The following is a 22377-nucleotide window of genomic DNA, read 5'->3' on the forward strand; positions in this document are numbered from 1 at the left end:
GAAAACCGAACACCTTGGTCCCACTAGTCATCTCCAACAGCGTGGTTCCACAGGTCGAGTCCTACAAATTCCTTTGGACAAGAATATCCCGCAACCTCAAATGGGGCCCCAACATAAACACTACCATCAAAAAGGCCCAGCAGCGGCCATTCTTTCTGAGACAACTCAGGAAATTCGACATCCCAACAGAGCTGATGCGTATCTTCTACACGGCAATCGTGGAATCCGTTCTATGCTCCTCGATCCCAATTTGGTACGGAGGGGCACATGAGTCCGACAAACGCAGACTGCAAAGGGTGGTGAGGACAGCAGAGAAGATCATCGGGGCTGACCTCCCCCCTGTACAGGAACTGTACTCAACCAGGGTCAAGAAACGTGCGGTGAAGATTACAGCAGACAAGCTTCACCCTGGCCACTACCTATTTGACATTCTCCCATCGCGTAGACGCTTCAGGTCGATCCCTGCCAAGTCATCCAGAACTGCGAGAAGCTTCCTTCCGATACCAATTCACCAATTGAACAATGTTCTGCAAACTAATGCTAAATTGAGTCGTCTTTAACATCCACTGTATGTTGATAAACAGTTGAAATGTCTTTGTATGTCACGCCTGCCCTTGTGTTCCCTGCTTGTAACTGTACTGATATCCGGACCAAATTCCTAGTATACGCAAGAACACATGGCCAATAAAGTTTATTCTGATCTTACTAGTAAGAGTATGGTGAGCACAAAACTTGGCAGAATAAAAATGGAAAAGCTATTCACAAATATTTTTCAATTTCTTTATTTCCTGGTACAGTTACAGTAAATTAACAAAAAAAAAATCATCATAGTTTAAACAAAAGTCAAACAGCAGTTACCAAGTTTCCCTGAACATGCAGCAAGTTAAATCTCTCTCTCTACAGCAATATGGGTAACACCAAGAAGCATAGATTCAAAAACTTCATGAATTGTTATACTTATTATTATATCAAAATAATTTTTTGGGATATGGAGCGCTGACACCTGCTTTTAAATAGTCCTTTTCAGGGCTGTAGTGCTCTCCAGAAACCAGAAATATTTATGCACTTGTCCTCTTGTTTTTTGGACCGCTGCTCCCCACTGCAAAGGGCCCTATCCAAAGGCACCTGATGAATTCTAGGAAAAAAGAGGGAACAGGGGGGTGCCCAATAGTGCAATATCGTTTTATTTAAAAATGATACAAACATAAAAACAGATGGTCACTCTATGTACAAGACTTGTACCGAGTTACACGTCTGGAGTGGGCTGGTTACCACTAGGTTCACAACATTTCCACTGGCAAAATCAGCAAACACAGCGTCAATCACCGCTACAGAATGGTTGAACTCATGGGACCACTGCAAGGCAGACTCGGGGAAAATTGCCGGCGTCTCCGGCTGCTGCAGGCTGGCATTGGATCAGCTAGAAGCGTGTGCTGGTTGCCAGGGGCTTGGATCACGTCACGTTGGCCACTGACGAAGTCAGTGACGAAACGCGTAGGGGCGTGTACATAGAGTGACCATCTGTTTTTATGTTTGTGTCATTTTAAAATAAAACAATATTGCACTATCGGGCGCCCCACTTATTATATACCTACTGAAATTCAACTGTGGAAAGAAATACATAAGGAAGACTAGAAAACCACTAAAAGAGAGGATCCAGGAAACACACCCGCAACATTTAAAACAAAGTAGACAGTCAAGCACTCTCCAGACATTTCACTTTAAAAGTCAATTCATCTGGGTTTGAATTACGTATGATGTAAAGCCAAAGAACTTGTAAAACTGGGAGAAATAGGATCTGGCCAATAACCTGTCAAGAGAAGAAATGGTTTGGATCTTTCAGCTACAAACCATGCATGCAATAGATTTTAATGAGAATTGAGATATCATTTTTTTGGGAGGTTTTGTTTACATTTTACATCCCCCCCCCATTTAAAAATAAAATAAAATAAAAAAACACATCATTACTTGCACCTCTTGCCACCCTTCTTTACCTTACTAATAATGATCACGGAGTGAGCTGGCTTGATAGAGAGCAGGTAATGGCTGTATATTACAGCCATGTCCCTGCTCTCACGGCCACGAGCGGCGAGTTCGCCGATCGCGGCCGTTTAACCCTTTAAGCACCGCGGGCAAAGCGCCCGCAGTGCTTAAATAGCTGATCGGAGGGGGGGCGCCCCCCTCCGGCGCCGATCGGGGCCCCCCGCAGCGCGATCGGAGGGTGCCGATCGGTTGCCATGGTAGCCAGGGGTCTAATGTAGACCCCTGTGCTGTCCGTGTATTCATACCTATTACATCCTGCCTCAGGCAGGATGTATTAGGAAGTGAAAAAAATCACTACGTTCAGCCATAGAGCTCTATGGCTGAACCTAGTACAGGCGATCGCGCCCCCTAGTGGTCAAGTACACTAGGGGGCCTTGTAGTAAAAGTAAAAAAAAAAAAAAAATAAAGTTTAAAAATAAAAAAAAAATAATAAAATATTAAAAGTTCAAATCACCCCCCTTTCCCCATTTCCCAAATAAAAATAAATAAATAATAAAAAAAATAAACATATTTGGTATCGCCGCGTTCCTAAAAGTCCGATCTATTAAAATATAACATTAGTTATCCCGCACGGTTAAAGGCGTAAACGGAAAATAATCCCCAACGCCAAAACTACGCTTTTTGGTCGCATCGCCTACCCAAAAAAAAATAGCTAAAAGAGATCAGAAAGTCGCCCATATCCCATAATGGTATTAATTAAAAAGTACACTTCAGCCCGCAAAAAATGAGCCCTCACCCAGGTCCGTAGGTGGAAAAATAAAAAAGTTATAAGCCGCAGAACATGGCGACGCGACGCAAATTCGAAAAACCGTAACATTTTCTATTTTTTTTTTTAGTGGTAAAATGTAACGAAAACTATATAAGTTTGGTATTACCGGAATCATAACGACCCATAGAATAAAGATAACCCATCATTTTAAACGAACTATGAACTCCAAAAAAAACGTAACCAGCGCAAAATTGTGGAATTGCGTTTTTTTTTTTTTTTACCCCACATTGAATTATTTCCTGATTCCCCAGAATATTATACGGTATAGTAAATGGTACCATTAGAAAGTACAACTTGTCCCGCAAAAAAAAAGCCCTCATGTGTCTATATAGCCGGAAAATTAAAAAAGTTACGCTTATTTGAACACAAGGAGGAAAAAAAAAAAAAATTACCTTAAAAGGCAATGTCGGGAAAGGGTTAAATAAGTTATAAATCTGTACACATACCTTTATGGGATAGCACTTTATATATGTGTATATATATATATATATATATATATATATATATATATATATATAAATAATGTGTGTATTATAAATGTATTATAAATGTATACACACTACAGCTAAAATAATAACTTAAACTTATTTGCACTTTTCTATATGCATAAGTATAAAATGTATACTTTTAGTAAACTTAATGAAATACTTGCACAGGTATCACAATGGTAATTATAAATGACTAGTAAGCCCGCTTGAAGCAAAAGCTTCGAAAGCTAGTCTGCTACCTTCTGTGTTTGTGCATGTATGAGAAAGAGATGCAGTTTCACTCTCTGCCAGCAGATGACAGTGTTTCGGAGACTCACGGACACTAGACATATACACATACATATATACTGTATCTATAGATTGTAAGCTTACAGCAGGGCCCTCTTACCTCCAAGTCTGTCTGTTACCCAGTTTGTTTTATCTCTGTTTACAATTGCAAATTGCAATGGAATCTGCTGTGCTATATAAGAAACTGTAAATAAATAAATAATAGATGATAGTAAAAAAAAACCAGCACTAATAAAATAACTGTGCTTCAGCTGATAGTGTCGAATAAATTGTAATTCAGTTTTTTTTTACTTTATTATATTGATTACTGCACTGTGGAAACGAGCCTCCACAGTGGATTCAGTATGAAATGGCGGCGGACGGAAACCCGACGGTCGAAATAGCGACGTCGTAATCCCGACCACCGAAATGCTGACAAGGGGGGGCCATGGATCGCTCCCCCCTTGCGGGCTCGCTGCAGGCCCGATGCCTCGCTATGCTCACCACACTATTTTATTCTCCCTCTATGGGTGTCGTGGACAACCATAGAGGGACAAAGTGCTGGCATTGCGGCGGTTGGGATTCCGGCATCGGTATTTCGTCAATCGAGATTGCGACCGCCGGCATATTGACCGCATCCCTCCACAGTTATAAGGGAGAAAACATGGCTTCACTGATCTGTCTTTAAAATACACCTACAAGAAAATTGTCTCAGCTTAAAAGCCAGCTACAAAAAAATCTCCGCTGCTTTGCATCACTGGTCCAAATTGTATAGCTCAAATCACATCTAGCACACCTCTCACTGTATGTAGGCACCTTAAAAATTAGTTGCATCCACCTCACGGTCCATTGTGTGTGTTACAGGTTGGCTCTGTACTGCAGTGAGCATGTATAGTTTGGAGCAGAGAAGAGAAATAAGGGACATGATAGAAACTTTAAAAAATACTAAGGGTTTAACAAAGTACAACAGGGAAATATTCTTCAAACGAAGAGAAGTATTAGAACTACATGCACCATACTTGCTGACCTTTGAAAGTTAGTTTTAAGGAGATTATACTGTAAATGTAAACATAGTAATGAACAAAAAAAACACTTGCAAATCCTTATTTGGAGGTTCTTCATCATAACAGCAATACAGCTTGTGCAGGAACTGTTACAGGACTCAGACAAAGATCGGACAGACATGACTTACTTTCATACAGACCATCGTACTCGTGGTATATACAGTAAGTCAAAATAGAAACATTTGTCATTGTAGAAACATTTAATCAGTCCTAAAAAATAACAGGAAAATACACATAAAACAATCAATCACCTATGAGATATTTATCACAGCATATTGACGGATCTGCCACACAATTATATTTCACCTCTGTACCACTCCTAACACATGCAGTTGCTGCTCTTATTTATCTAATACCACTTTCAAATCACTGACCCAGGATTTCGATCCCGAGTCCGACTAGGGTCCAGCATGTTCACATTAAACCCAGGTCGCCCTTTATACACAGGCGATCCAGCTTTAAATCTTCTTTAAACCCGGATTGAATTGCTGGGCTTGTCGACTCTGGTTATAAGGTTTGGAGATTTAACATTGCACCTCAACCTGGGTCAAATCGGCAAAAACCCGGGTTTGAGGTGCGATGCGAAAGGGCATATAACACTCTTTAACAGTCCACTTGCTCCACTAGTGTGATGCTTCAGGGAGGTTTGCCTGAGCTGGTTTTGGGGGTGTCCCATGCTCCAGGCTTGAACCCTTACAATGTTTCGGACTTACCTGATGAGGTTAACTGGACATGGCGGGAAAGTGCATAAACCTGGAAAAAATTGTGCAAAAACCCCCCCAACAAACCTCTATTTATTGCAAAATTTATTGTCAACTATATTACAACTGTAATTGGTAATGTTTGAATAGTGCTCCTGCATTTTTTCATGTGTGACACTATAAGCCTCAGCAAGTGTGACACTTCATATTATATAGGCTGGGGAGTCTATTGCCTCTCCCTATATATATTTGATCATGTACATCCATTACACTGAGTAAGAAGTTCTAGTGAAAGAAAAAGGAAGAGAAGCATTCCTCTATTTTCACTTTCTTTTATTCCGCACTATCACAGGAGCATTGTGCCATCGAAATAACCCACAATTTTTCCAATGATTACACCAACATTGTGTCCTCCATAATGACACCTATGTGATGGTCAATCCCTTATAGTGATTAATAGGAAAATAAAACATAATAACCAAAATTATAGTACCTAAGGATAGATACCAACTAGGTCATATGGCAACATGACTACTAGGAAGCCATCAAATCCATACCCTTACATAATGTTGTCTACAAAAAATAATGCCACATCCTTACTGTCACAAAGTAGAACCTTTACAACAGGTTCATAAGTTCATGCAATCTCTTACATAGAACAAAAATAATCACATTCAACACAGCCTAAATGAACCTGATTTCACTTTTCAGTTAAAGAAAAACACACATTTCCAGCAAAAGATCTATCACTGCCATCCTCCATCAATTTAACCCTATCTAATTTGATTACCTAAACTGACGGTTTTCAAACACGGTCCTAAAGGCACCCCAACTGTCCAAGATTGAAGGATATCCATACTTAAATGGAGTTAAATGAGTGCTTCAGTCAGTTAGACTATATTATCTGTGCACAACCTGGGCTAAACTGATTAATCCAATAAGAAGTAGACTGAATACTGACTTTATTTTACTATAGACTTCAGTGCATTTACAGCCTATACTTACTTTTATATTGAACAGAGATTGGTGAATTGGGGACACCCTCCCCCCCACAAGCAGGCATAGGCTCGTCCAATTTTTATTTTGGGGGGATGCCCATAAAGCCCTGTGGCTGCCTGTCCATCATTATGCGAATGAGTGACTATGCATATGAACGCTCCCCCACCATTGGGGCCGAATTCGGACCTTTGTGAACAAGTCTGAATCGGTCCCTTTTTCACATAACATGAGTCATTTTGAGAAGAGTCACGGACTGGTTCAGATAAGTAATGGGATGCGATTGAGGATCAATTCTTACAATTGTCCCCCTGGCTTCTGATGGAAGATAGTTCCAATCTCTCACTAAATTCATCACAGATTGAGACGGCATGGATTTGTTTACCAAATGCAATGTACCAAAAAAAAAAAACGGAATTCTTCCCCAACATACCCCCCCCCCCCCAAAAAAAAAAAAAAATAATAATAATTATAATCCCAAAATGTATTATGAAGGAAAATGTATTTTAATTAGATAGATGGGGGTTTAACATGTAGATGGTCAGGTACCGACCTTTTCCTGTTTTGTGGAAGGATTTGCAATAGGTTTCTTCCTTTAATATAAGTAGATTTAATTTTGTGCCTTGTCTTGAGAATTATTATGATACACATTTTGTACTTCTGCAATAAGATCAAATCACACACTCATGCTTAAGTCATAACTGAAGCTGACTGAGTGTTATTTTAGAACATCATAAATATTTAAATGAAGAAGTGGTCCCAGAGTGGCAGTAGGTCATACTTTCATGTGCTGTTTAATCTTTTCACTCTTAACATGTGTAGAACAAATCAAAGGATCTACAGCAGGGCTCAACAAACCCCAGGGGCCAGGTCGCCACGGCGAACAGAGTCGTGGCCCAGGTGCGCTTGTGGTAACAGCCGGGCAGAGAGTTTGTCAATCCACCCGGCTGTATGAGAGCACGTGTTCCACGGCTATTTCAAAACTGGAGCCGCCATCAGGAACCAATCGCAGGTCGGACCTCCGACTCAGGTCCGATGTGCACGGGGCTGCGCATCGGACCCGATGGTATGTCATGCACATCCGATATGGGCCGATATCTCAGCATGATTCAGCCGAAATCGGTGAAATCATCTGCAAATCACTGTAGTGTAGCCTTTAGCCCTAAACTAATGTCAGTTCTATGCATTTTCCCCTCATGGCGAAAGGTACTGGCACTTCACCTCTTAACTTGCATGGAGCCATCTTCTCCTCTGGGGAGTGGTCGTTATGTAACATCAAATCACAACCAATTAATTTCAGTGTATCAATGGCACAGACTAACAATACTGAATGAGTGTCATTATGTTTTAGGTCCCTAGATGCCTCAGCCCTGAATTCAATTCATCTGTCAGGGAGGAAAATGGACTGTGGTAGTTTCAACCTATTTCTAACAGGAGCCCCTTTAAATATCCATTTGTTTGGTCAAATGCAGAGTACCTGTATCATTTCCGGATCTAGCTATAACACGCCTGGCTAGATTCGGCACTGATACAGGTACTCTGCATTTGGGCTAAATAATTGGCTCTCCACAAATAGGTTTGCGTGTGCCCAGCTTTATATTCTGTGGTCCTTTACAGTTAGACTGGAGGAAGCAAACACCTTACATGCCAAGACCAATAAGACTGACATGCTATCACGTGCCAAAGTGATCGCTGTTACATTTACTAAATACAACAGGGAATATCCTTTACTTACAGTCCTATATATTTTTGTTATTTATTTATTCATGTTTAAAGGCTGTAATTGAAGAAAGAATTAATTTAAAAATACTAGCAGTTGCTTGAGATACTGCAATTCATGTATTATTCAGTAAGGGAAAAATAGCTCTAGATGAAAACCCTTCATTAGTATGAATTACAGAAATGTATCTCCCTGATTATTTTACTGTTTAGTATTTTTATTGTACAAATTGAAAATCATGCAAACTGGTGCTTTAAAAGTCAGTCCATATATTGTTATCATTGTATAACAAGATTATCACAAGTTATCAATGAATATTCAGGGATCAATGGAAATGATGTATACAGGCTAAAGCCAGGACACATGGCTGCTGGATTCAGTACTAAATCCCAGCGGTCGGAATCCCGGCGGTCGAAATACCGATGCTGGAATCCCGACCGCTGAAATCCCGACAAGGGGGGTGCGTGGATCCCCCCCCCCCTTGAGGCCCCGATGCCTCGCTATGCTTGGCACACTATTTTATTCTCACTCTATTGGTGTCGTGTTCACCCATAGAGGGAGAAATTGTCGGGATTTCAGCGGTCGGGATTCCGGCATCAGTATTTTGACCGCCGGGATTCCGACCACCGGGATTTTGACACCATCCGTGGCTACTTTGTGCTTTCATCATTACATAATCTTCTTCACCGCATATAATGGGAATAATACAGAGTTGAACGCTAGTTGGTTTGGCTAAAGTTTCTTCTAGCTATCACAGTGCACATGATATGGAGCAGTCCGATAGAAATTTTGCAAACCACCGCTGCAAGTACCACAAATAGGTGTTAATAATTGGTATAATTCTGCTGGTGGCCACATTTGTGCTCAAGTCTGAATTTCATGAGACAAACTCGCAGACATGCGCCTAATTGGACTGACCTCTACGTTCTATGGTTTGAATCGACTGAGTCCTACTGAAGATAAGCAATATATTAATAATATTATTATTTCTTCAGTAAAAGTAAAGAATTAATGACCTGTGGACGCATGTGATGTTGGTGGAATAATTCCACATGATTTCTCTTCACAACTCCTGACTATCTTTGCATAATGAGGATCGGGCTCCGGGAACCAATGCCACCTTCACACAAATTCCAAAAACTTTTTTAGAGTTTGCTGAATAATATATTAGGCAGCCCTATCACTACCCTGTATTACTACAAACATGTAGAAACTAGCATTTCCTCATGTGTACCGGCCCATAAAGCCCAGCAAGGAAGGAGCAGCCCATACTGACATCCCAGTTTCTTCAACTAACTTGGAAATCCTGTGGGCAGAAAATCCATCTGTGAGAAGTACACCTGGTCTCTTCAGTCCTCACCCTTCCTGGCATCTCCCACCCAAATCCAGCTCCTCCAGCTGCACAGTCTGACTCCTCACACCCCCTAAGTGATGTCTGATGAGCAAAGCAATCTGATTATTCACCTCATGATTAAAGACTTTATTAAAGACATGATTAAAGATGGTCCAAACCTACTGGCATGTCAGTGATGTATGAGGTGGAGGGGGATTGTGTGCATTCTGACTCCAGCAATGATTGTAACAGTCATTACGAAATAAAGTGCACTACTCTGGCCACTGTTGTAATTCCTGGAGCCCTGCCCCCACAGCAGGGGGTGGAGCTCTTATGGAGTACGCCTCCTTCTTAGCCTGTCTGACCTTGCTTGCATAATCATGTAACAAACTGAAAAAAAAAAAAGACTTTCAAGGGCCTGTTCAAGCAATGTCAATGAAGCCAAGGTGAAAGTAATGGTATATTTATGTTTGCTGATTCAGTTCCTTTGTGCTGAATAGACAAGTACTTTCACATATCCCTTTGATGAAACATTCTCACTATATGTCAGAGTATCTTGCTGAGATCTCTCAACAGCCTGATACCTCCTTATTCTTCCTTTCTCCACCTAAAAGTACTCAGCTGACATGCCAATCAAATAATTGGAGACATTTGCCTGATTCTGAGATGTAGGTCTATAATTTAAAAAATATAGTTTTGTTTAAATAGGTGTAGGTAATTTTTTTAAAGGAAGGTAAAATATCTGGACACAGTGCAGAAACTCAGGTACACTACTCCTAATAATGATCCTGCACTTGAAGTGTTTTAAATAGCATAATAAAGTATGGACAATAAAGGCATATCGGTTTTCAGGTGACTTTCTCTAAAAAGCTCTATAATTTATTTATTTAATTATTTATTAACAGTTTCTTATATAGCGCACACACAGTGGCGGATTCAGGGGGGGGGGCACCCGGGCATGTGCCCCCCTGTCATTTATTTTGTAGCTGAGGACCAGGGCTTTCCAACGAGCCTAGCCCGTGTCTCTAGCCCCCCGGGAACCGGAGATATCGCCTGGCAAACCTGTAACGTTTTTTCCCCATAGGATAATATGGGACCTGTCAATTCCGACCCCCACCCGGTTCCGACGGCTGCCAGTTCCCGCCCTGGCATCACAGAATCGCTGGGCCTTCAATATGATACCAGGCTGGTCCAAATCAGTCAATCAGTTCCAGAGATATTGCGTGTAAACCGATTTTTTTATTTTTGAAATGTAATTTCATGGCTGTTCATGTTCTTTGAGGGCAGATTACTCTGCAACCAAACGTTCCAGTTTCACTGGACCAAAATCATTCAAAGCCCACTCAAAAGTTATTCAATATAATACTTGTCTCATGTAAATGGGTCAGTTGGTTCCGAAGATATAGCCGGTTAAATGAGATAACTGGTTAAAGGGGGGAGGGGTGGTTTTCTCTACCCCTCACACCATAAAATGCAGGGACTAGGCTGGTGTAAAAGGGGCCAACCTGGGAATGCATTTTCTGGTGTGAAAGGGGTATTATTTGAAATAGCCGGGACCTGCAGTGCTCTGAATACAGCCAGGCTCTGCCACTGTCAGTGGCTATCATTTCTGCCTGGCGGTGGCTGTCCCCCATTTTCCACGAGCATGTATTCGCCCTTGTCAATGAGCATGTAATCCCACATGGCAACGAGCATGGAACCTCTGGCAATGAGCATAGAACCCTTGGCAATGAGCATGTAGAGAAGCAGCACTTATGTAGCATAATTTTTAATAGGCATTATGGTGTTTGGCATAACACATAATGGACATAATGGCGTGTAACTTAACGTGTAATGGACATTATGGTGTAAATGTTTAATGCGAGCCTTTGGTGGACAATTTCCCTGTTTATAAAGTGTATGGTGAATTTTGGCTTTATCTGTGTGGCATTATGTGAATTCTGGCTCAATCCATGTGGCATTATGTGAATTTTGTCTCAATCCGTGGCATTATGTGAATTTTGGCTCAATCCGTGTGGCATTATGGGAATTTTGGCTCAATCCGTGTGGCATTATGTGAATTTTTTCCCAATCCGTGTGGCATTATGTGAGTTTTGGCTCAATCCGTGTGGCATTATGTGAATTTTGGCTCAATCCATGTGGCATTATGTGAATTTTGGCTCAATCCATATGGCATTTTATGCATTTGACTCAATCCGTGTGGCATTATGTGAATTTTGACACAATCCATTTGGCATTATGTGAATTTTGGCTCAATTCTGTGTGTGTTATTATGTAAATTTTTGCTCAATCCATGTGGCATTATGTGAATTTTGACACAATCCATGTGGCATTATTTGAATTTTGGCTCATTCCATTTGGCATCATGTGTAAGGGGCAAGTATAATGGGGTCTAGTATTTTGTTGCATAATGTGTAGAAGTTGTATATGGTGTTGACACGCACCCTGTTTAGTGGCCACACACCCTTTTCCAGAGCGCGCCTTTGGCGCGCGCACAACTACATCCTTCACTTTTGTCGCCATGGTGGGCCTGCGTACTTTAAATGCCAGGACCTATTTTTAATTCCATTCCCACCCTCTCCTGCAGCTCTCTTAGCATGTACACTGGCACCACTAACATCGCCCCTCCCCCACCCAAACCCTTTTTTATCATGGTGCCCCCCCTGTCATTTTATCCTGGATCCGCCCCTGCGCACACATATTCTGCAGCAGTTTACAGAAAATATTTGAACATTCACATCAGTCCCTGCCCCAGTGGAGCTTACGATCTATATTCCCTACCACATGTACATGCACACAGACATTCTAGGGTTAATTTGTTGGAAGCCAAATAGCCTAACAGTATATTTTTGGATTGTGGGAGGAAACCGGAGTACTCGGAGAAAACCCACGCATGAGGTGAGATCAGGAGGTTGACGTGTGTTGATGGGATATGGGGGTTTGAACTTGTAGATAAGAGATAAAAGAATTGATTCCAACATTTTACAAACTTTTATAAAAACAATGAGATTACTATTTAATATAGATATTTTTATGCATGCTCATTTTGTAAAAAGTTGTTGTTTAAAAAAAAAAAATCAGACACCCTTGCCGTGACTACTGCAAATTGGCATTTCTAACTGGAACTTGCATTCTGTAGTTATGCCAGTTTCATGAAACAAGTATTTGAAAATTTGCACCTCATTGGATTGATCTACAAATTGTTACACTATATACTGAAAAAGTTTGCATATTCACTTGAAGATGTTTGGCTCTGCATAACAAATCAACAATAAAAATGTATCTGTGCCAATCATCCTTGCACATTGGGCTACAGTAAAAAAAAAAAAAAAAAAGAATACTAGATGAGCTTATATGAAATGAAGTCTCCCAGGACATTGAGGAATATATAACAAGTTTACCTGTACTCACAAGAAAAGTATTATTATATTTTGAAAATAAAAAAAAATACAAATAACTTATTTTAAATATTGAATGTGCTATGTGAATGTGGAGTAAAGAGCCTAGAAGAAAGCTCCCATTTCTTTGTTGAATCTATTAATATTTGAATTATAATTTATTTTTCCATATAAGGATTTAAGTAAAAGTTATAGCTGTCACTATATACTGTATATATGCTTGAAATGGCCATAAATAATTGTCAATATAAGGGAGAAAAGCCGTCACTCCTTTGCTTGGATATAAACTGCACCAGGTGCCCTCCTCCGCTCTAACCCATATCAAGGGTGGCATACATCCATTCATCATAGGCTGCACTGTGATGTCTTTCACAAATAATTAAGACCACGCAGTTTTCTTCAAGATCTTTCGAGATTTATTCTCATCATCAGGATGATTTCACCTACACCTTGAAAAAGGGGCGACAGCCCGAAACATCGGAGATCTGCATTTTAACAAATGCTCCTATTTGAACTTTTTACAAAACCAGTGAGTGCCGCAGTTTGTTCCAGCTTTGAAATTTAACATTGTCGGGAGGGCACCGGGGCGAGTGTATGCTAGGAGAGTGCCAGGCCGAAGTCCCATATATATATATATATATATATATATATATATATATACTTGTACCACCAGCCGGCAATCTCGCTTAGAGCAATACTTTCGTCCGGAGCATAATCCTCCTTATCACATGGAAATATACTTCAGCAAATAGATTGTCATCAGGTTGATGACAATGTTTAACTAAAGCAATGAAATGTTGCTGAAACTGGGCAGCCTCTGAGTGCAAATTATTTCTCTGTGAAAGTCCGTTGACGCTAATCGATTTGCTGCAGTATATATATATATATATATATATATATATATATATATATATATATATAAATATATAAATATATATAATACTCTAATCAATTGAGGCCTTGAAATGGTGTACTGGGCAAGTGTTTAGGACCCAGCATATGTTTGGCAACAAAGTCAAAACCTTCCTGAGGAACTTCTTTCCAGTTTCCTCCATGACACATTACCAGCCAGCTCCCTCCATGACACATTACCAGCCAGTTCCCTCCAAGACACATTACCAGTCAATGCCATCCATTACTCATTACCAGCCAGCACCACCCATGCCACATTTCCAGCCAGCTCCCTCCATGACACATTACCAGCCAGTTCCCTCCAAGACACATTTCCAGCCAATGCCATCCATGAAAAATTACCAGCCAGCACCTTTAATGACACATTACCAGCCAGCACCTTTAATGACACATTACCAGCCAGCGCCATCCATGACACATTACCAGCCAGTTCCCTCCATGACACTTTGCCAGCTAGCGCCATCCAAGAAACATTACCAGCCAGTTCCCTCCTTAACATATTACCAGCCAGCTCCCTCCATTCACATTACCAGCCAGCTCCCTCCATGCACATTACCAGCCAGCTCCCTCCATGCACATTACCAGCCAGCACCATCTATGACACATTACAGCCAGTGCCATCCATGACACATTACCAGCCAGCTCCCTCCATGCACATTACAAGCCAGTTCCCTCTAGCAAACATTACCAGCCAGCTCCCTCCATGACACATTACAGCCAGCGCCATCCATGACACATTACCAGTAAGCTCCCTCCATGCACATTACAAGCCAGTTCCCTCCATGCACATTACAAGCCAGTTCCCTCCATGACACATTACCAACCAGCTCCCTCCATAACACATTACCAGCCAGAGCCATCCATGACACATTACCAGCCAGCTCCCTCCGTGCACATTACCAGCCAGGTCCCTCACATGCACATTACCGGCCAGCTCCATCCTTGCACATTACCGGCCAGGTCCCTCCATGGCAAATTACCAGCCAATGCCATCCATGAAACATTACTAGCCTGCGCCATCTGTGTATGTACATAGAGCTCAGACCCAGTGGGGACATAGGAAACAGAGTTAGAGCTGTCCTATATATATCATTGCAGCCCTAACCCCTTATAGAACCAGAGATGAGTCCTAAAGGGGTTCTGGCTGTTTCTTACATGGAGTCCTAATCACAGGTGCTAGGGTTCTCTCTTCTTACCCCCTCTCTCCTCCCTATATTGTCTCTCTCTCCTCTATCCACTTCCCCCATCACTCTCTCTCCCCCATATTTTCTCTCTCTCTCACTGAAGACATGCGCGTGCTCAGCGCCCCCCCCCCCCCCCCTGATGCCATCAGGTGCGTTCTTCACCGGGTAAAAGGTCAAAATACAGATTTGGGGTGACAGAAGGGATGACGGGTTATACAAGGTTAGTGGGTGGGTGGTTTGGGCAAACTCTGCAAAGTCTCTTAATGCCTAGAGGGACGGGCAGTCCATCAGCCATGGGTCCCCAGAGGTTTCCCCCAGAGAGGGTTTTCCTCTCCTGAGAGCTGATGGATGACTCTTCATGAGTCCTGAGGCTTCTGCCATCGTGTTCCTCTTATAGGACAAGTTTGTACGAATTCTGCAACAAAATCTTGTTCCAGAATTCCCTATTTTACAATGCAGAGTAAAAATAATATATACATTTTACTTAAAATAAAAGTTTGAATTTATTTTTTAAATGTATTTTGTCTGAATGTGTTTTTTTTTGTATTAATAAATGCTCCCAAAGGTGAGGAGGCCGCAGTGAGGACAGGTGGGGTAAATGGTGATGGCGCTGCAATTCGGCCACTGCATTGTTCCAGGGGGAGTTGACAGGGGCGGGAGGTGCCGGTGATACGGCGAGTGTCGCTAAGTAACTCCAGGGGTGGGGAGGGGGAACGGGTGATGCGGCGGTGACCGCCTAGTCGCTCGGGGGGAGGGGCATCGTACCAAAACATCTCACGATTTGCACTCAAAACACACACAATGCATCGCACGACCCGTCAAAATCGTGTGTTCGGGCCTGAAATCGTTCTGGTGTATGGCCAGCTTTAGACCCTGAGGTGACCATACAAATGGGAGGGGCTTATGGAGTAATTATGAGAATGGATCAATGTCTTTAAATCATTTGTATATATCCCTGCATTGATGGTTCAGGGAGCGGAAGAACGTATTGAAGGGAGGAGGGGTGAGATTCATGGCACCGCCTATCGTCATTCTCAGGTTGTGTCCAGCACTCTCTAAGTTAGTAGATGCTGTGTACGGGCATTTATTCACCTGCCAGCATACACGACAATAATATCATATATGGGTGATAAACTCCTGATTAATAAGAAGAAGGAAAAGAAGAGGAAGAAGAATTATATTTACACAGCACTTTTCTACAATAGGACTGAATATGCTTTTCAGAAACTTTGAACATAATACAGAGGTCTAGCTGTGAATAAAATACAGAAACAACAAACGTAATATAAGGATATATATAAATGTAATATAAGGATGCATCAGCCATTTGGGTCATCAAATCCATGGATTATTCTTCCTACACACAGGGAGTAGTAGAGATCCTTGCTAAATCATCAGAACCAGTCACTGCTCATTCTACACAAGAGAGTCCCAGGAGAGGCGGCCATCTTGGGTGTGCTATATAGGTTACATGAAAATAAGACACACAAGGGTAAAATTATAAGTGACTAACAGGAGTCCCACTACAGAATGAGGAATATGGTCTTCCTCGGTACTTGCTTTAGCCATCATCTCAATTTTAAAATGGGAAATATCAAAAGGTTCCAGTCACATGCAAAATATGTACTTCTGAATTCCATACAATATATCAATAATGGACACTACTTGCGGTGCCATGTGACTGCACTACTTTGTGGCGTAACTTGAATTGGAGGTACTGCCAGGGGCGTAACTAGACCTTTGTGGACCCCATAGCAAAATTTTTAAAGGGCCCCCACTGTTCCACCTGAATGAGGGGGATGGGGGGGGAGGGGGTGTTTGGGGTCAGCATAGCATAGGGGGAGGGGGATGACAGAGTAGAAGGAAGGAGTAGCCAAGCTGGATAATAATTTATATATAGAGGGGCATTGATTAGTCTGAAAATGGGGACACACTGTATAAGGGGCACTGTGACTGGTTGTGGGTTAGGTGGGGGCAGTTGGTGATTCGGGAGGGAAGAGGGAGCAAGTAGCAGAGTGAAAGACACTGGGATGGTGGGGGCCACGGAAAAGGGGGTTGGTTGATTGGTTAGATCAGGGGACAGGAGATGGAAACACTGACCTGGCCCACACTCATTACAGCTCCCAGCACAGTGATGTGTCTGCAGTAACTGCTCACCCTCTGCTCCCATGGTGGTGTATTGTGGCTCCGTGGGATTTGGTGTGGCTACGCTGGTGTTGTGCTCATGCAGCCTGTATTGAGTGGCTGCACTGTGATCTCTGTCAGCGGGAGGGGCGGGTCTTCTCTCTAGTAGTTATGTTCTGAGGTCCAGCTCCTGATGCTAGCGGCTGCAGTGGGGGAGGAGGGGTGTCTGGGAGGTTGGCAACTCCAGTTCTGTAGCTCACCTCCACCAGCAGCACCAGGTCTCCCTCTCACATGTGCTGACAGCTGGAAACGGGAGGACCACAGCTGCTAATAGAGGGCACCTGGCACAGCCTAATGACAGGACCACTGCGCGGTGGCACTTTTGGCAAGGAGAGCACAGGACTGTGGCTCGGCGCTGCCCACAGCACTACATTACAAAAAATAAAGAAAAACTCCAAGAGGGTGCTGGGGATTGCCTTGGGCCCCCCAAGCCACCGGGCCCCATAGCAATTGCATCCCCTGCACCCTCTATAGTTACGCCACTGCACATAGATATACAAGTGTTGCATATCAAATCAATCAGCACAACCTCGTGGGACAGTTGTGTTGCATCCCATTGAGATTAAGACACACATTTAAGCTAAACATTTAAGCTAAAAAGACACTCAGTGGAAACAGAGTCACACTGGACCTGGAGGGATGTTTGGTGTCACTGCAGCAATAGTGTGCGGGGGACACATCTGTAATAACATCCTGAACTGCTACTATATCAAGGTGGTGTTAAGAAGAGGGCGACACATAATGGAATCCATACATGTAATGTATATTTAAAGCTGGCAGTATAAAGCAGCTACAAAAAAAAAAAACAGTCAAAAACAGTAAGCAAGTCCATCCTTGTGCTCTCTTCTATTGACTTCCATTATAACCCATTGTTGAAAAGATCTCACACTGAATAGTGCAGCTTTAATTCTGCTTATAGTACCGTAAATAGAATGCCTTTTTACACATAATGCCGAGCTACAGAATAAGCTGACACTTAACAAATGTTTCTAATAACAAATAATGATTATCATCAGTCTAATGGGGAGAGTAGAGCACCAAACATGTTTCCTCCAGCTAAATCATGTCAATTTGTATTGAACTTTAGGCCGTGTAGTCTAACATAACCAATTCTATTATTTCTCCTCATCCAAAGTCTTTCTTTAAGCATTAGTCCACAGAAAAACTGTGAAAATGAAAGTATCTAATTTCTTTTGGCTCTTGCATATACACGCATAATATTCAAACAGATTATTAACACAATCTGTATATTAAATCTTCTCTAGCTTTGCTCAGTCAATACTGAGATATTACAGTTTTAGATTACAATGTAACAAAGCATTCTATGTTCTTTGGATTAGGAGCCTTATTTCATCTGTGTAACATAGGTAACTGTCGAAGAGTGGTAGCTGGAATAAAGCAGTGGGAGTTAATATACACTAAGACTGTCTAAACAAACCATTAAGTGCTGGAAATATAAGACACATGAACGACAGAAAGGTCTATAAATTTGGAGCAACACGTGAGCTATAAATACTTTGCTTTCTAAAGCCATATTATGTTTACATAAAATCAATTTTACAAGCAGCTCCAAATAATTAGCACACATAACACAACAGTTATTGCATTTTAATTAATTAAAGTGCTGATTTAGCCTTGACATGTATTACAAATACAGTGAAATTGATTTCTTGGTTGTTGTTTTTTTTGCATTCATGTTATATTAAATGGGGAGTAGAAAACTACTACTTCTGAATTTTAATATAACAGCTATTGACTGGCTGATGTACTATAAGTTGTACACATTGGGGGGTATTCAATGTGGATTGTGACTGTCAGAACGTTTTCAACAGTTGGAATCTCGGCCGTTTCCATTGTCAATTTGACAGTCGGCATTCAAGCTTACGACTGTCGGAATACATGTGGATTAACAAATCCATGTGGCCATTTGAGATGTTTATATGTTTTAGGCGGCATTGGTGGCAGAGGCAGCACTTGGAGCTGACGCTGTCTCCAAGCATTTCCTCCTCTATAGTGTGAACGGGACCCGGGTCTCTCATCCTGGGTTGCCTGTTTACACTGCACAGCAACCTGGGTTAGAGCCATGTTCAACCCTGGTTGTGACCAGGGTTAAAATGGCTGGTTGCTCGACCTGGGAATTTGGTCAGTGGTCCTTTCATGCCGCAAATCAACCTGGGATGACACAGCAATAACCCAGGTAACTTTGGGGGTGTGAAAGGGGTGTTAGGTATGAGACTGCAAATTACCTGTGCTTGCAAAATCTATATATTCACTTATGTGTAGGAAAACAATAGCTTAAATATTTGAATCTGCCTAAGCTAGTTACAATTTTTTTCTCAGTGTTAACAATACTGTATCTATATATTAATAGCGTAAGGGCAATTTTTATAAATGATTTACTTCTATGATGCTGTTTTCTGAGCAGGCACATCATATATGAAATGAAAGCTCTTGTTCTGTACAATTGGCATAGTATTTGGTTGCTTTTTTTGGAGTTATGTGACAAAACAATCACAATGCATCACCACTAAGCTCTTTTACATTTGGTCAGCTCTGCTGTGCACCTGATGGGTGACCCGGAACATGTGACCTGCTGGGTGGTCTGGAAATGGTCACTGTGGGGCAGATTTATTAAGCTCTGTGAAGTGATAAACTTTCTGGTTTTTGTCACCGGCCAATCAGCTCTTAACTGTGAATTTACAGGCTTGGTTTGAAAAATGACAGGTAGGAGCTGATTGGACGGTGATAAAAAAACCAGACACTTTATCACTTCACAGAGTTTAATAAATCTACCCCTCTGTTACTGTATGTGCAGCCACCCACTAAGTAGGGATACTATGGGGTATTGACAGGGCACAGGAAACAGAAATCTTGGGGCCCAGTATAGTACACTAATATCTCTGGGGCCCCCTCAACGCTACTCTCTTGAATAGCAGATTTTTATTACATTGCATATTGAATGTGATTTTTTTTGTTATTACAAAAAAACTGATCATTAATATTCATTATGCAATGTAATAAGGAAGTGCAGATAAGAGGGTGCAGCATTGTGCATTGTGTGGTTTGGTGCGTCGCGTGATGTCAATAAGCTCATTATTATTGATAGATACTTGCCCAGCCGGCACCGTTATAAACCATTGCTAGACAATGCAATGTTGCAGGCAGGGTTACAGCCCATGAACTAACCCAGATCCTCGGGGCACCTCATAAGGTTGGGGCCCAGTACGGATGTTCCCTTTATCTCCCCCCCCCCCTCTTTGTCTCCGGCCCTGGATATTGACTCCTAAAGAGGTGAAAAGGGGAAAAAATGTTCTATTAAGCACACCTTTGCCCGGTTGAAACTGGGTACATCAGCTAGTCAATATATATATATAAATATATATATATATATATATATATATATATATATATTGGCACTGTAATTGGTTGCTTCATTTTGGAGTTATTATTATATTATTATTATTATAATTTTATTTATAAGGCGCCACAAGTGTTTCGCAGCACCGTACAAAGGAACAGTAGAGGGAGACAAAACTTGACATAACACTGAATAAATAACAAAAATACAGTACAAATAAAGAGCGCCACAGTTCAATACACATTACAGCTTAAATATAAGTAGTGAGGACTCAATCAACATACAACTAGAGGCTTGAGGCCAATGATGGAGATGAGTATGCAGACGAAGATGGTCACTGAGTGTTTGAGTATAGGAGAGCTGTGAGTGAAATGTGAAGAGAAGTGGGCTTTGACAACAGGAGGGAAGAGGGCCCTGCTCGGAGGAGCTTACAATCTAGAAGGAAGGGGAGACAGACAGATTACAAGAGGTGCAAGCAAGTGGTTGGTAGCTAGATAGCTGGATGTAAACAGGCAAGGGGTCAGAGAACCAGCTAGTTTATGCAGTGGAAGGGTACGCTTTGATGAATAGGTGAGTTTTCAGTGCCCGTTTGAAGCTTTGCAAGGTCGGGGAGAGTCTAATGGAGCGAGGGAGTGCGTTCCACTGAAGGGGTGCAGCACGGGCAAAGTCCTGTACTCTAGCATGGGAAGCAGTGATCAGGGTGGAGGAGAGACGACAGTCGTCAGCCGACCGTAGAGGGCGGGAGGGTGTATGAATGGAGATGAGGTTAGAGATATATGGAGCAATGGAATTAGAGATGGCCCTGTATGTGAGTGTGAGGTGTTTGAAGAGGATTCTGTAGGGGAATGGGAGCCAGTGCAGATTTTGTTGAAGGGGAGTGGCTGAATTAGAGCGGTGGGAAAGGAAGATAAGCCTGGCTGCAGCGTTGAGGACAGATTGGAGTTATGTTCATAATACATCTCTGTGCCATTTACATTGTGCTCTGGAAAATATGGCAATTGAACTCTACATGAAACATGTAACCTGCTGGGGAGACTGAAGACTAAGGGCGGTATTCAATGAGAATACCTGCGAGGTGCAGCGAATCCTTTTTTGGATTCGCTGCACATTCGCCACGTTCCGGAGCCGGCGGGCTCCGGTATTCAACGTGTCAGGGGCTCGCTGCCCCTGACTGGCGAATATGAGCTCCTGCGGCGATTGCCGCAGGGAGCCTGAGGACAGTGGCAGGCAAAGAGATGGAAGTCTCTCTGCCTGCCCCAGAACTTTGTGGGGGGTGCCAGCAGGGGACCGTATATTCACTATACCCGATCGTAACGATCGGGTGCAGTAAATATATGAATATGTAATGAGCGGCTCGGCTCCGGCGCCCCCTGCTGGCTGCTGTGTAAAAAAAAAAAAAAAAAAAAATTTTTTAAATTAAATATATATTCATGTGCTTACAGCACATGAATAAAAATAGCATGCCCCTCCTCAGAATAAAATTACAGATTTTTTGACACCAAATGTAAAAAACAAAACACTTTATTTTAAAAGTTCACATTCCACTTCACCATAAAAAGATAGCGATTGCTACTCGGTGAATCATGGCGAAAAAAACCTTCAAATGTATTCGCCATGTGGTCATTGAATAGGGTGATTCACCGTTTTAGTCAGAAATTCGCCAAACAGCACAAATTCGCCATAAAAACATGGCGAATCAGGCTCATTGAATACCGCCCATTAGCTGCCCATACACGCCCCGATACGGGCGTGAGTTCCGTGCTTAACAAGCACGGATCACATTGCATTGCATTGCCTGTGCATGCGTTGTGCATGCAATGCGATGCAATGTGATGAAAACAAAGTACAAAAAGTATGTGCAAGCACATACTTTTTGTACTGTGCGATGAGGTGCCACGGGAGCGCGCACCTCAAAGCACAGAACGCACAGCCCGCATTGCAGCGTGTATGGGCTGCTTAA

At 42.1% G+C, this 22377-nt stretch overlaps 1 protein-coding gene across 9 annotated transcripts in view; it reads right to left on the bottom strand.

Moving 5' to 3' along the window:
- Positions 1-22377, bottom strand: part of RARB (retinoic acid receptor beta) — a 750738-nt gene that overhangs the window by 194802 nt on the left and 533559 nt on the right. For 4 of the 9 annotated variants that reach the window (XM_083188725.1, XM_083188722.1, XM_083188720.1 and 1 more), the window contains one exon: positions 3689-3772. The exons of the other annotated variants lie outside the window; for them this stretch is intronic. In XM_083188725.1, coding sequence (XP_083044851.1) covers positions 3689-3772 — 84 coding nt within the window. The remainder of the gene's footprint in view (positions 1-3688; positions 3773-22377) is intronic. 9 annotated transcript variants of the gene reach the window in all.

The sequence above is a fragment of the Crinia signifera genome, chromosome 5 (genome assembly GCF_055691185.1).
Source record: "Crinia signifera chromosome 5, ASM5569118v1, whole genome shotgun sequence".
Classification (NCBI taxonomy): domain Eukaryota; kingdom Metazoa; phylum Chordata; class Amphibia; order Anura; family Myobatrachidae; genus Crinia; species Crinia signifera.